This window comes from Chaetodon trifascialis, chromosome 13, assembly GCF_039877785.1.
Source record: "Chaetodon trifascialis isolate fChaTrf1 chromosome 13, fChaTrf1.hap1, whole genome shotgun sequence".
NCBI lineage: Eukaryota > Metazoa > Chordata > Actinopteri > Chaetodontiformes > Chaetodontidae > Chaetodon > Chaetodon trifascialis.
This window is the reverse complement of record NC_092068.1, coordinates 6,404,654-6,418,787: the sequence shown is the minus strand read 5'-3', so window position 1 is coordinate 6,418,787 and position 14,134 is coordinate 6,404,654. Positions and strand designations below refer to the sequence as shown.

Below are 14,134 nucleotides of genomic sequence, written 5' to 3'. Positions count from 1 at the left end.
GACCGTATTTCTTTTAAACTGTGGCCGTCCTGCACTGAATGGAGTAAAGCTGTATTGTTATAGGACATCAACAGTCAGCAATGTTACAGGGAAGCAAAGTAAAAGCAGCATGTGTATAAACAGTGGTTGTTTCACACCACCGGGGGGCGCTGTTGGAACACCACTCTGCCTGAAATGCAGGTTTCACTCTATTTACACCCACTGCTGATAATTGCTTGAGGAGATGCAGGTCTCCACTGCTGCTCCAGCAATAACGAAAGGACGTTGGAGGAAAAGAACAAAGGGCAGTTTCACATTTAAAAAATGAAACAGAAACGTGCAGTATCAATGTATTATTACTGCTCTGTAAAAACTCTTCTCATCTGGTCAGTGCTGTACTGTACCTGGTTTCATACCTGTGGGCTGTCATTGAAAAGCTCCAAGTACAGAACAGCAGCATTTGCTGTGAACATGTGCCATCAAAAGTACAGTTCCAAACAAAAAGCAACACGTGTGGTCTTAAGAGGGCTGGAGCTGTTCACCATGACACATCTGTGAACAATATGATCTGGATTACAAAAATGTACTGTGTCACGCAATTTGGGAACATCAACTGAAACAGCATTTGAAGCAAAGAGCACAGTGAAATAAAAGTATCTACTGAAACCAAAGGTGATGCTGGTTATGATGATATTTATGAAATAATCACGTCAGATGTTAAACTTATAGATAATTATGTTTGTGGAAACAGTGAATCAGTTTGTCATTGATCTGGACTCTGGCAGCTCTTTGGATCTGAACAATAAGTGATAAACAGGACGTCAACACACAGCTGATGATATCCTCACAGCTTTTCAGGGCAAATGAGATTACCAGAAACATACACAGCCGAAAGCCGCTGACACGCACACTCAAAATGTTCTGTCATGCCAATAATAATCTTCTTGGAGGAGCTGTCAGTTGGTGGATGTCTCATTTCAGTGCCTAAAATCTTTATGTGATTATCCACCACCGTCACACTCCCAGTCAGAACGAGTTTGAGCTGATGATGAGTCAGTATGGAAGTTTAACTGTCTCCAATTTAGCTGGAAGGTCATCAGCTGTTTGTTCTGCTTTACTGTCAAGGATTGTTTGAAAAATTGTGGATTGTTTTTGACGTTTCTGGAAAAGAGTCTTAAATTATAACAAGCTCCCATTGCCTTGTCAAACAAGCATCCCAGTGTTTGGAAACCTTGATAATGAAAGCGATGGCAGACCTGGGTCAAGTGTTTTTTTCCATATATATTTTATGATTTGTTGTATCCAGCTGAGGTGCAGGAAAGGTGGAGTTGAGCAAGTTGGAGCAACAGGTTTTACAGGATTATATAATCAAAGGAAAATATTCGATGCTGTAGCAGGAAAGTAAAAAAGCATGCCTTTGCTGGTATCACACAGTGCAATCGCTTTCTTTTCTTTGCTCTTTCACTCCTCTAAAACATTATACCGGTTAAACATCAGCATGTTAGCATTGTCACTGTGAACTGTTAGCATGCTAACAGTAGCATTTAGCTCAAAGAGCGAATGTGCCTATAATTAGAGCCTCACAGGGCTGTTAGCATGGCTCTCACTCTGCTTTAACCTGTTGCTTCATTGCTATTTTGCAGTGTAAATACGCAGATTGGCCTTGCACAGCTGCAGCATATAAAACCCAGTTGGAAGTGATGCAGGGATCATCTAGTATTCAGAGCATATTAAAAGAAACGTGAACGATAATGTGTCCGCACTGTTGGGCTGGAGGGCTACATGATGGTTGTATTGAGGTCTATATTGAGCCCAGAAGTGATTTGTTGCCCCACAGATAATCCAGGGTAAAGTTTCACAAAGCTTTGGGCCCTGCTCTGGGAAGCTCTATCTGGTTCCCTCTACTGTGTTTCTATTGGCTGCTTCTCTGAAGGCCTCCGAACACTTTTAACCAAGCCAAGGCTGCTTCTGTTTATCTTGTCTGTTTACTTTTGCATTGCTCTCAGGTACACCCCCCCCTGCCCATTTTTATATGCACGTGTGAGAGAGTGTGTGCTGTGATTAATGGGAAATGGAAGATTGGTGGAGAAAGTTAGCATTTCAACTCATTTCAACTATTTGGATGTCTCGTACCATGTCAGTCACCGTGCCAGTAAATCTCCCTGTATTGATCTGAAACTGGTACCGAGCTGTGCGTGTGTGAGCAAGAGGGCTGCAACTCGTTTCTAGATGTGTCTTTGGGAGTTTGTCTTTTCCACAGTTGGTTGTACGTCTGGTCTCTGTTATTACCCTGATTTTACGGTTGTGATCTCTGGCAGCAGAAAATGCTTTGTGACAGCTTGTCCACTCTAATATTTGGCTGTGTGTGTGTAAGGGCCTCTTGGTCCGCTGTAGCTGGAGCATAAACACATTTTCCTCTCACACAAACCAGTTTATTTACAGCCTTGTGTGTATTTGTGTGTACGGGAAGACTGAACCTCTCGCTGTCTGTGGGAATTTCAGCTGTGTATTTTGCATAGTTGCTTGAATCGAGACGTACTGTTTGCTTGTGGATCGTCGTCAGACTCGGGCTCCTCCGCTCTGTGACGGTGCATTGATGTTGATCCGATATCGTTGCTGAGATAAATGCAGCTGTAAACAAAGCTGACAGAGCGCAGATTGCTCTCTGCGTACCAACTAAAGCCTCCATCCAGGTTAATGTCCTGCCCGGGTCAATGCTCACTTTGCACCACGTGTGCTCTTATACGTACATCCAAGAATGCAGTTATTTCAACTTATGGATTGATGTTTTGAAGCCTTTGCAAACGTCAACCTTAGTAAGTTATTAAAACTGCTGGTTTATAAATGCACTAGAGGTATGGGTCTTGGACTCCACCACCCTGTGCCATTTGCCGTAAAGGTAATGTAGTGGATATGAGTGTGCACATACAGCTGTGAGCCCACAAGCATGAGCAGGCCTTTCCTTTGCACCTCCTCCTCTCCTCTCCTTACCCCTTTTACCCCATCTAATCTGCTCCGACACAACCTCCGACCTTTGTCCTCCAGGCAGCACAGTGCTGTCAGACTGAGAGACTCTCATTAGAGAGAGCAGAGGAGGGCCGGGAGTGTACACACACGCACCCACCCACACACACACACACACACACACACACACACACACACACACACACACACACACACACACACACACACACTTACATCAGTTTAGGGACACTTTCAGATTTTTATTTTACTTGGACTGCTTTTGCTTTTTGCACTGTTTCCTGTCACAGGGAGTGTGTGCAGATATCCTCACACTTTATCTGTGTGTGTGTGTCAGGTCAGAAGAGGTGAGGAGTGTGTCATATCCCGGTTGAAAGAGGCTTTAAACACTACACACATGACTCACTTTCCTACCATGACAGTGCCCGCTGCTAACTTGAACCAGGTCCAGTGTGTGTGTGTGTGTGTGTGTGTGTGTGTGTGTGTGTGTGTGTGTGTGTGTGTGTGTGTGTGTGTGTGTGTGTGTGTGTGTGTGTGTGTGTGTGTGTGTGTGTGTGTGTGTATATTTTTGTGCGTTAGTCCAGAAACAGTGGCAGTCGTGACTGAGGCAGTATGAGATCTCTCCAGTCTTGTGATCATGTGTTTGGCAGACCAGGCCTCTTTCCTTTAGGAGCGACTTGATTTAGACGGGCAGAGTTAAATAAAAACTTTATTGGCTCTGAGGCTGAATGGCGGTTGCAGCAGCAAGACCGCCAGTGTTAAATATAAAGTTTGTCATTTTATTGACTGTTGTGTATGTGTGTGAGTGAATACATAAGCTCAGACACATGTGACCGTGGCACATGGTGCAGCATATGTGCATACACTCAAATGTAGGTGTTTATTTCGAGCTGTAGCACAAACGTAAGGGCTGGATTTGTTTGTTTGGGGAGTATTTGGCACATTTCCATCTCCTTATCAGAACTTCACACCATCTGAATACACTGAATACTCATCGTCATTTCCCCTCTTCTGCTTCTTGCTGTCTGTCTCTATGGCTCTATGGAGGGCAGTGTCAGTCAGTTGATCTGTCTCTGTCCAAGCTGAAATATCTCAGCCACTATTGGATGCATGAAATTTTGTGCAGAGGATGAATCCCAGTGAATTTGGTCATCCTCTGACTTTCCCTCTTGTGCCACCGTTAGGTTGATGTTTGTGCTTTTGCGTGAATTGTATATGTATTGACAGCAGTAGAATACATCATTATCCAGTTTGGCACAGGCGTTCATGCTCCCCTCATGCTGAACTGTAATAAGTTTGGTGATCCTCTGACTTTTCATTTCACACCATCATCAGGTTTACATTTTAATTTTTCCCAACCTATGGTTTTTGAAAAACCAAACACATTCCCATCACCCTCAGCTGTGCGTGGTGTTTATCGCTAAAGAGCAAATGTTGTCATACTAACATGCTAAACTAACATGGTGAACATGGTAAACATAGCTGCTTAACAGCAGTGTGTTCACATACTTTAGAATTAGCCTGCTTAATAATGCTCATTTCCCTGGGTTTACCCTCTAAGTGCCGTTATTACAGTTAGAAATTCATGCTCTTTCTGCCTCTCCCTCTGTCTCTCCCCTCAGGATGACAGGCCGGGAGTTTTTCACTCGTTTTCCAGCTCTCTATCCGTTCCTTCTGAACCAGCTGGAGGAGGCTGCGGCCACGGTGGAAAGGTGAGGCGGTCCTCTTTAATCCACACGCATGCACGCTCCACGTTCAGCCATTACCATGGCACTTCCTTGATGTCCTTATGGGTTTAATTTTACTCACTTTTTAGCTGTATGAGTTGATTAGTGGTGCTATTGTCTGTAATCAAGCAGTGTTGCCCTGTATTGAATTCTTGTGTGGGCCTGTTTTCATTTGCCCAACTGTGACACACTGTTTGCTTAAAGCATAAGACTTTACAACTGAGTAAAGTAAATCTCTTGACAAGATTTAGTTTTGTTTTTTTGCAGTGGGGAGTTGAGTCTACTGAGGTTCATTGGCCTTATCTCTTTTAGCTCAGCCCCAACTCCCTTTTTAAAAGCATTTGAGTCGTCCAACAGCTCCCCAGGCGGCCTTATCTTAATATGGATCCAATTAATTGAATGCTTTTTCAGACTGGCTCTTTCACAATTTGACCCTTGTTAAAACATTTGCAAATTTCCCACGGAACCAGATCTCGGCTGTCTGACTTCCCACATCATCACTGTGTATCGCGCCACCCAAACAGACCAACCACACCACACTGTAGCAACACACAGCAGGACAGAAGGAAAAGAGAGCTGCCGTTAGTGGTTTTCGAGTCTTGTGGAAGTTACAGCACAAATGCTCTCCCAAAATAGGTCACCGTATACGAAGGATTCTAGAAATACGATTTGGAACTGTGCACATACAGTATGTACTACGTAATCTGTCAACCCTCCATAAACAAATACTGTATAGAAGAATAGTGAATGAAAAGCAGTCTTGCATCCACAGCTTAAGTGATCAAAAAACAGACTATCCTCAGGCAGCATTCTGTGAAGAAGGCAAGCTTAAAAAGTGTTGTCTCTGCTCGTCATGTTGCAGCCTGGATGGGCTTTGCATGCGATCCTGAAGTACTAATGGTTCATTTCTTTAATAGCAGACCATTATACAATGCTGCCACTTCTCAAAGTATTTCTTAGTCTACAAACACAACACATCATTGTCTTTGGATGAGTTCTCTTTCAACCGTTTATTGGTTGGACACATGCAGCTTTTAGCTTATACCCACCCTCACCCTTTCCACCTCTGGACCAGTAGATAGCTTTACACACATGCAATACACACAAAAGAGAGAGAGGGGTGTATATATGCACCTGCTGCTGGATTTGGCCCCTTTTTAGATGCACCTAATTTAATTTTTGACATGAACAACAGGCTTCTCAATAAGAACACGTTGGTGCTGTTTATATGGCCTGTAGGTTCATACATTTTCCAATTCTAATCTTATTATCTCAGTGTAGTGAAATTCAACATGTTTATCTCTAAACTATTTCAGGTCAGTACCCAAATTGCTGTGCAGTGATTTTTTTTTGCCACACACACTGTCGTATCTGCCACTTCCTTCCAAACAAAACTGATTTACTAACTAAATGCTAAGCTAAAGCTTTAGTTTACATAAGCTGCTACTGTGCCCCTTTCACTACGCTCTATATGAAGAGTAAAAATACTTAAGGTCAGCCTTCTGTTTCCACTCTCTTTGAAAGATGTAAAACAAAAATAACTTTCTTCAAACATCCGGGTGCTGGAGATGATTGAGGAGTTTAGGGAGAGAGGACATTCACGAAGGACCTCAACGGAGTGTGAGACTTCGGCCATTTAATGCCACTTGGTCTCTTCTTCATTCTGTCAAGCTGCCTGTTGCTGCCTCCAGCTGTATTGCAACGAGGCCTAATATGTTTGCAATGGCCTCTATCTGCCCCCCTCCTGTCTCTCTGACATCACATCCTGTCCCGTTGTGCTCGACTAAACCGTGACACTAAACACATTGGACTGGTTACTAATTGAGCTGCTATTACATTTCCCATCTAGCCGATCTACGGCAGTCCCAGAGGATGGTTGTGCATGTGTGTGATGTTGAATGAACTAATGAAAAGCACAAGTTGTTTTCGCAGGGGGTCTGTTGTTCTGTCTCCGTTCTATGAGATCCTCATGACTAATGACAGGGCCCTAAGGAGGCTTTGCTCTCTTGACACACTCATAAAAGCAGACCTGACATATGTACAGACCTGCTGCAGACGCTCTCACACTGTAAACACTGTTTTCCTGTGGTCTTTTCACTGTACAGACTGCTGAAGTAACGCTGCTTAAGTTTGAGTGCTTTTATTAACCAAGATAAAGTAAAACTCCTCCGTCTCCAGCAGATATAAAACTCTCTGGAAGTTTGAAGAGTTGATTTCTGCTCCATTCATCCATCAAAGAGCTGGACTCTGACAGCAGGACAAGAAGTAATAAAACTGTTCTGAAGGCAAAACGTGGTCATTCTCATATGAGATACCTGATATTCAAGCATTTTCATCGTTTTCCTTATGCAGTCACTCGAGTTCTCGTCTGCTTCTCCATTTTCCTCCCTCCTTCCTGCACTGCGAGTGTGTCAGAGTGAAACTGTGAAACCGCTGGCAGAGATGGTCAGTTTCCATTCTGACTCAGTTGGCAGTGATGAGATTTGGATGGAGGAAAAGAGGGAGGTGAAAAGCTCAGCTCAAGGACGGATGAGGAGATGACTGTATTGGAGTGTGGGTGGTTTTAGATGTGCAGTGTGTGTTAAAGAGCCAGAGGAATTAAGGCTTATTTTAGTTTGGCATTTTCATTATATGTGGTTCTCATGTGTCAGACTTATTGCCATTTAATCCTGATTTTTAAAAACACTGGACAACACACTAGAATTGCCACCAGACTCTTTGTTTCTCTTACACTACTCTAGAGTATTCTGACATTGTGGGAAATACACTCACTTTCTTGCTGAGAGCTCAATGAGAAGATCATTACCTCTCTGACATCTGTCACTAACTCACTACATGTGCGTTACGTTACGTTACATGTGCACATGCGTTACATTAACGCTCAGCTTGGATTTCCCTGTTATTTTACTGTATCACTGCCAGCTGTACTGCTCTTTTTATTCTGGGAAAAAAAACCAGACTGTGTATATATATTTATATTGTTAGATTTTCTACTTTTTAATAGCTTATTTCTAGAAGTTTTTTCATGCGCCAGCTTCACCAAAACAAATTCCTAGTATGTGTAAAATCATACTTGGCAATAAATCTTTTTCTGATTCTGATGTGAAGCTAGAGCTAGCAAGCAATTAGCTTAGCTTGGTGTAAAGACTGGAACTGAGGCTGGTTACATCATGAAAGTCCAAGTAAAACTTGTCATTTTTACATTTGTTTTGGATTAAACAAAGAAAATATGACATGTTCTTTTGTGAGCTTTAGATTTGCAGGTGAGTGGGCATTATTTTTGGACAGAGCCAGTCTAGCTGTCTTCTACACCTAGTCTTTATGCTAAGATAAGATACTCACCGACTGGCTCTATCTTCATATTTAACATACAGACAGAGAGGGTGTCATATTCTCGTCAAACTGTTTTTATAATGCAAATCTATAAAAAAGATCTGTAGCATGGAACTCCTCAAGTAGGTCATGTTCTTGGCAAAAGCCTTGTTAGTAGTCATCGTCTCTGAGCATGTCACAGGAAGAAGACAGGCAAGACAAACAAATATGAACAGTGTATACTGACATGACTGAACATCTGCAGGGTTGTAGCTGAGGTTCGATTCACGTACTTGTTTCTTCCCAGTCATTTACAACAGTGAAGTTTATTTGTATGGCTCAATATCACATGCTGTGCAATGTCTTAATGGACTTCACAGGCCTGCGTCAGGGATGGTACCTGACCAATCCCACACTCTAAAGACATCAGTCTGCTTATGCTGAGAAGAGACTGTCCAAAAGTGTGCGTCATGATCCCAGTTTGTATGATTCATCACGTCTCGCCCCTCTTTATGACGGCAGGCGCTTCACCCCGTCTGCGAGTGTGACCATCCGGAAAAACTATAAACACTTTTGTCCTCAAACATGTCACTTGAAGCATATTGAACACTTCACCTTTACATTTTGCTAACATCTGACCAGCTGTTTGTGTGTGTGTTCAGTGACAGCGGTCAGGTGAAACTTCACCCCAGCCTGTTCCTGCTGCTGCTGGTGCTCAGTCGACTCTACCCGTCTCCCATGGATGGATCATCTTCACCTCTGGGACTCGCTCCTTTCATGCCCTTCATCATTAGGTGGGTGTCAGTGCCACACACACACACACACACACACACACACACACACACACACACACACACACACACACACACACACACACACGTCTGTCATCACAGATAGTGTTATTTCTCTGCTTGTCTTTATAATTCATCTTTCACATCACTTTCCTCCATCGTAAAACAGTTGAAGTAACCTTGAACAAGAACTTCTACTCCTGGCTGCTTCAAGGGTCCCAGCAGAGCTGCTCAGTGACCCGCGGTACAAGATGCAGTGTGTGAATGGGTATAAAGCTGTCCTACGAGCAGCTCCTCCCGTGTATCATCACTATCAGTGAGCATGTGTTTGCAGTCAGCTCCAGTGCTTATAGAAAAGCTAAAAAGAAACTTTAGCATAGGGAATGTTCTGTAAATGTGAGAGGGTCACACACCTGCTCTCTCAGGCAATGTTTCTCTGAACCAGAACTCGCTCTAAGTATAGAACAATCACCAAGACAAAACACCTGCAGTCTAAACGTCAGTGTCTCTGTGCGTGTGTGCGTGCGTGTTTTCTTTTGTTTACACAGGTGCTTCTGCAATTTTTATACGAACTTCTGTCTTGCGTCATGTCTTTGCTGTTTTTTTCCCAGCTGATGTATCGCCACAGAGGAAAATGGCTCAAAATAAGAAGCTTTTAGTATGTGTGACTTTTTCTGATTGTGTGTTCCTGCGCGCTAAGACAAAACACCTGTCTAGTTGGAGTCGGCGTCTCCAGCGCGTTTCTGTTTTGCTGCTCGTGCTGTCTTGTGTTGCAGCGGTTGATTAGATTGTGACTGGTTTTATCTGGACTCCTCTCTCTGTTTACTGGGGAGTAAACCTTCCAGGCGAATGGGAAACTGTGGTTACAGCCTTCATTTTTTACATTCCTGAGATGGACAAGGCTACAAATATTACTGGTACATGTTCATCTGCTGCACCTGCAAATAGAACTGGAGCTTGTACCTCTTACACGCACACGTTTGTCTTACTGTTCTTGTGAGGACCTTCATTGACATAACACATTCCTTATCCACAGGCCCAATGTCAGCCTTTTAATCTTAACCCTAACTCCTGACCCCTCAACAGCTAAAATTAGCTAGCATTTTCATCATGCTATTAGATATATCTACGTGTACTATAAGCTGTGCAGATCACTTCTGATCTTTTCCAGTGTGCCTTGCAAATGAAGATAAAATAAAACCATGGACATCTAGATCAAAATCAAAATCTGCTTTATTGGCCAACTGTGTGCACATATAAGGAATTTGACTCGGGTTTTTTCATTGCTCTCAATGTACAAGCACAGGAATCTAGGCGGTGGGGCAGCAAAGCACTATTATGGAGACTGAAACTCAGTCTTGGAGGTGTTGCTTCTAGCATGACCTGGCATGCCAGCAGACACAGCTGGTGATGTTTTGTGGATGGAAAGCTGGCAAAAGGGGAGATAATGTGATCTTCATCACATGTTGCGCTCTCCCGGTGCAACACGCGCTCTCAGGTGAACAGAAGAGAACACACCCCTCCCCAAGATGTCAAACATTTCACATCATACGTTCAGACACGCTTTGACGGGGTAAAATGGAAATGCTTTCACGAATGTAGCTCTTCATTTTGTATGTTCAAGCACTCGAGTGTCACGCATGAAGGAAAGATTGCCTTCACTTTGACTGTTGTTTGTAATGTCATTGAGTAGAAGGTCGTCTATTGAGTGAAGTGCAGTAAATTAATTTTACAGCTGGAGGGAAGAATTGTGTGCTGTGAGTTGAGTGTTTGCGTGTGTGTCTCAGAGTTTGTTTGTGTGTGTATGGGAGGAGATGACGGGGGGGGGGGGGGGGACTAAGACCTTGAGGTTGGAATGCTCTCCTTATGGTTTAGATAACAGCACTTGAGTGTGGGTTATTTTTCATCCGTGTCTCTTGCTGTATGTGTGTTGGTAGCTCGTAACAGGCAGTGCATGGGTGATACAATGGTGTGGCGGCGTGGTGTGATTGGCCAGTAGATATTGTCTGAGGAGTGGGTTGTTGTTAGGATGGTACACCTGACGTGTTTGTCTCTTAAGTCAGATGGAAGTGGAACCCTGTTTTCATGATTTCCAAAAATGTTTGTACGTACTGATAAAATGTAGTTCAAGCTTCATGAAATAACGCAGGAAAGAGCTTGTTTATCAAACTCACATTGACAAAGTGATTATGCTGTTAGTTATTACCTTACACTGGGCCATACAGAGAACTGTTACAGTGCAGCTTTGTCTACTAGTTGATAGACATTAAGAGCAACATGTATATAAACAGGCAGGTATCATCATCAGAGTGCTTTGGAAAGCTTCCCAGTAGAACCATGCTCTGATATTTCCATGTATAACCTTTTTATGATGCTGTTAATTAAAACCAGGGAAGGTTTCTCTTCTTTGGCCTCCACTGTCAGTGAGACCACTGAGTTCATCCTGGCTGCCAAAATGACATCCTGGTCAGAAGGTGACAAATGGAAAGTGAAGTGGGATCACAGTGTGGCAGGGCTGTAAACATGGACAGTTACCATTTGGAGCTGCAAATGATTCACCAGACTTTTTACGATAACAAGTCAGTAACGTAGTGAAATCTTCAGCTCATTCCTTTAAGAACCCATCTGTTGTGGATGCAGTTAACAGGTCAATAACTTGACGGCTGCCTCGCTGGCTGACTCAGACTGTCAGAGAAGGTATGCTGCACACACATCCACCCAAATGAAGCCCACATGTTGGAAATGTTAAATATAGCCCAGCTCTAATTTCTCTGGCTCCAGCCGTGCTTCTCTTCACCGAGCCCCCATCCCCCCCATCTCATCTTCCCCGGGCGTGTGTGGACGTGTCTGATGAGTTTGACGACTGTCGCCCCCTCTTCTCCTCCTCCTCCTCCTTCACCTCCATACGATCTGACCCTCTACCTCCACAGATTAAGTGTGGCTTAGCTCCTCTTCTGTTGACAGCATGGAGCATCGTGCCTAATAATTCTTCTGCCATATCCCTCCATCCCACCACACAGCGCTGAATCTTTATACCCTCCCACCACCAAGATGTTTTGACATTCCTTTGCTGCCTGGCCTCGGCATGCGTCACACCTGCCCGGATAATAACGAAGAGAATGATGATTATGACGACAAAGAGGGGGAGGATGGGGAGGGGGAAGCACATTTGTTTTAATAATTAATGGCTGATTCAATCCAGCCCTCAACATCTTTATATGTGGTGAACAGTTTGTCTTATCTCTTCTCATGTCTCTCTTTTCCCCTCTCCCTCCCTCTCTCTCTGCATTCATGACGGGGATTTATGTCCTGTGTTATCCAGTCCAGGCATCTCTCCTCGCCCTCCCTACCTCGCTCACTCCCTTTCCTTTCCTTTCTCATCCTCGCTGCCTCATATCTCATTTCTTTTGAATGTAATGCCTGTAGACTGAAGTGAGCAGCAACCTGCGAGAGTTTCTCGTGTTTTTAAGCGTCCTGTCTGTGACCAACTTTTTTAGACACTTGTGCACCACTAGATTGCAGCATTGCTTTAAGGTTACTAAGTACATTTATTCAGCCATTGTTAGATTAAGATTTTACATCCAAAACATACAGTGTGATCTTCTTATGAAAACTAATTCACTGTTATAGGTTTAACTACCCAACAGTCTTTAAATTAGTTCTTTGAAACATTAGACCTCCTGCTGAAAATTGGTGAAATATTCAGTATGTGTTGCTTTCAGTTTGTGCAGTAATAATTTGCTGATGGATTGCTTAGTTTGTCAACAGGAATTAAACAATTCTGATGGATTCATTGTTTGTGAAACATTCCCCATTTTTCAGTTTCTCCAGGGCCCTTTTTTGTGTTTTATATGATTTTGATCTGTAATATATTTGGCTTTGGGACTTTTTGCTGAACAGCACAAGCGATTCGAAGGTAACACGATGGTTTCTGGGAAATTCTGATGGGTATTTATAGCTATTTCCCCACATTTCACTGTCCAGACAGTTAAATAAAATGATAGACTGATTAATCAATAATGAACATAATCACTCTTATTCACCTTTAAGATTCTTTAAAATGACAGGATGTACTGCAAACAGCTGGGCAGCTGTGTTTTTCTTCATATTACTGTATCTGTAATACAACCACTAGGGGCGCCGCACTCGGACTCCAGGTTGTACAGAAAAAGAACGATTGTGTTCAGACAGCTACGTCTCATCCATATGAATGAACGCACCTTCTTAACATACACTAACTACATTGTTCAGTGACAGAGTTTGTTGCTTGGGCTTGTTTTGCCAACATGCTGCAGTCTCTGTGGAGGAAATTATTCTCCCAGTTTCTCCACAATGAGGCCCAGATGAGTGTCGTCCATGCCAGTCGACAGTCTGCCATGACCCCACAGGGGACGGCCCTGTTTCTAAAATTACACCCTTCCAAACTGTCATTTCCTTTTACAAAAGTGTTTCAATGGGACAAATTAGCACAGATAGTTAACATATGGGCCCCAAATGGGGGCTGGGAGGGGTGGAAAGTGAGGGATGGATTTTGGTCATTAGAGAGAGAGAGACGCTTGTGCACATAATTCACGTGTGCAGGCGCGTAGAGCCCAGGAATGCAAACTGCTGTCTGTGTTTGATACAGGGTCTTTGGTTGTCTGTCTGGCTGTAGGTGTGTGTGTGTGTGTGTGTGTGTGTGTGTGTGTGTGTGTGTGTGTGTGTGTGTGTGTGTGTGTGTGTGTGTGTGTGTGTGTGTGTGAGTGTGAGTGAGAGGGAGGCATGCTCACAGCAGGTGGAAAAGCATTTGTTGACAGTTGACTTGTTGCACAGCCCCCTCATTGTTTAAATCCATGTTGATTTCAGACCCTCGGTCTTGCAGCAGTCAGACTAGTAGGAGATTTTTTTTGACAAATTACTTTCAGCGCTCACACACACTATTTTTTTCTCAACATAGACTGCACACAGCTGTATGTTGTCTTCACACGTATCTCACCCTCACTCATTGCAAAGCCAGAAAAGTGAGCTTCCTTTTCATCTCTGCATACCGTTGCGGTGATGGATCGGTGTTTCTTGTTTCTCTGGAACCTCCTGCAGAATTTTCCACAGCGGAGCCGAGCCGCTTGTTCAGTCGGCACCCACAGCCAGCTTTAGCGCCATCACAGGCCCTATAAACAGCCTGCAACAGACACACACACCTTTTGTTCTGCTTTGAGTGTTGTCCTGTACGCATGTGTGTGAGTGTGTGGCGGTGCTCCTGTGAGACTGCACAGTGTGTGTGTTCATTATATACTCTCTGTAAGACCCATTTGTTGCCCTGAGACTTTCAAGCAGTCTGGGTGTTGCAAAGTTGCCCCAAACTCA

General features: G+C 43.6%; 1 protein-coding gene across 1 annotated transcript in view; it reads left to right on the top strand.

Moving 5' to 3' along the window:
* thada (THADA armadillo repeat containing) overlaps window positions 1–14,134 on the top strand; it is an 86,094-nt gene that overhangs the window by 28,192 nt on the left and 43,768 nt on the right. Inside the window, exons 27-28 of the mRNA XM_070977281.1 lie at window positions 4,584–4,673; window positions 8,663–8,794. Of these exons, the coding sequence (XP_070833382.1) occupies window positions 4,584–4,673; window positions 8,663–8,794 (222 nt within the window). The remainder of the gene's footprint in view (window positions 1–4,583; window positions 4,674–8,662; window positions 8,795–14,134) is intronic.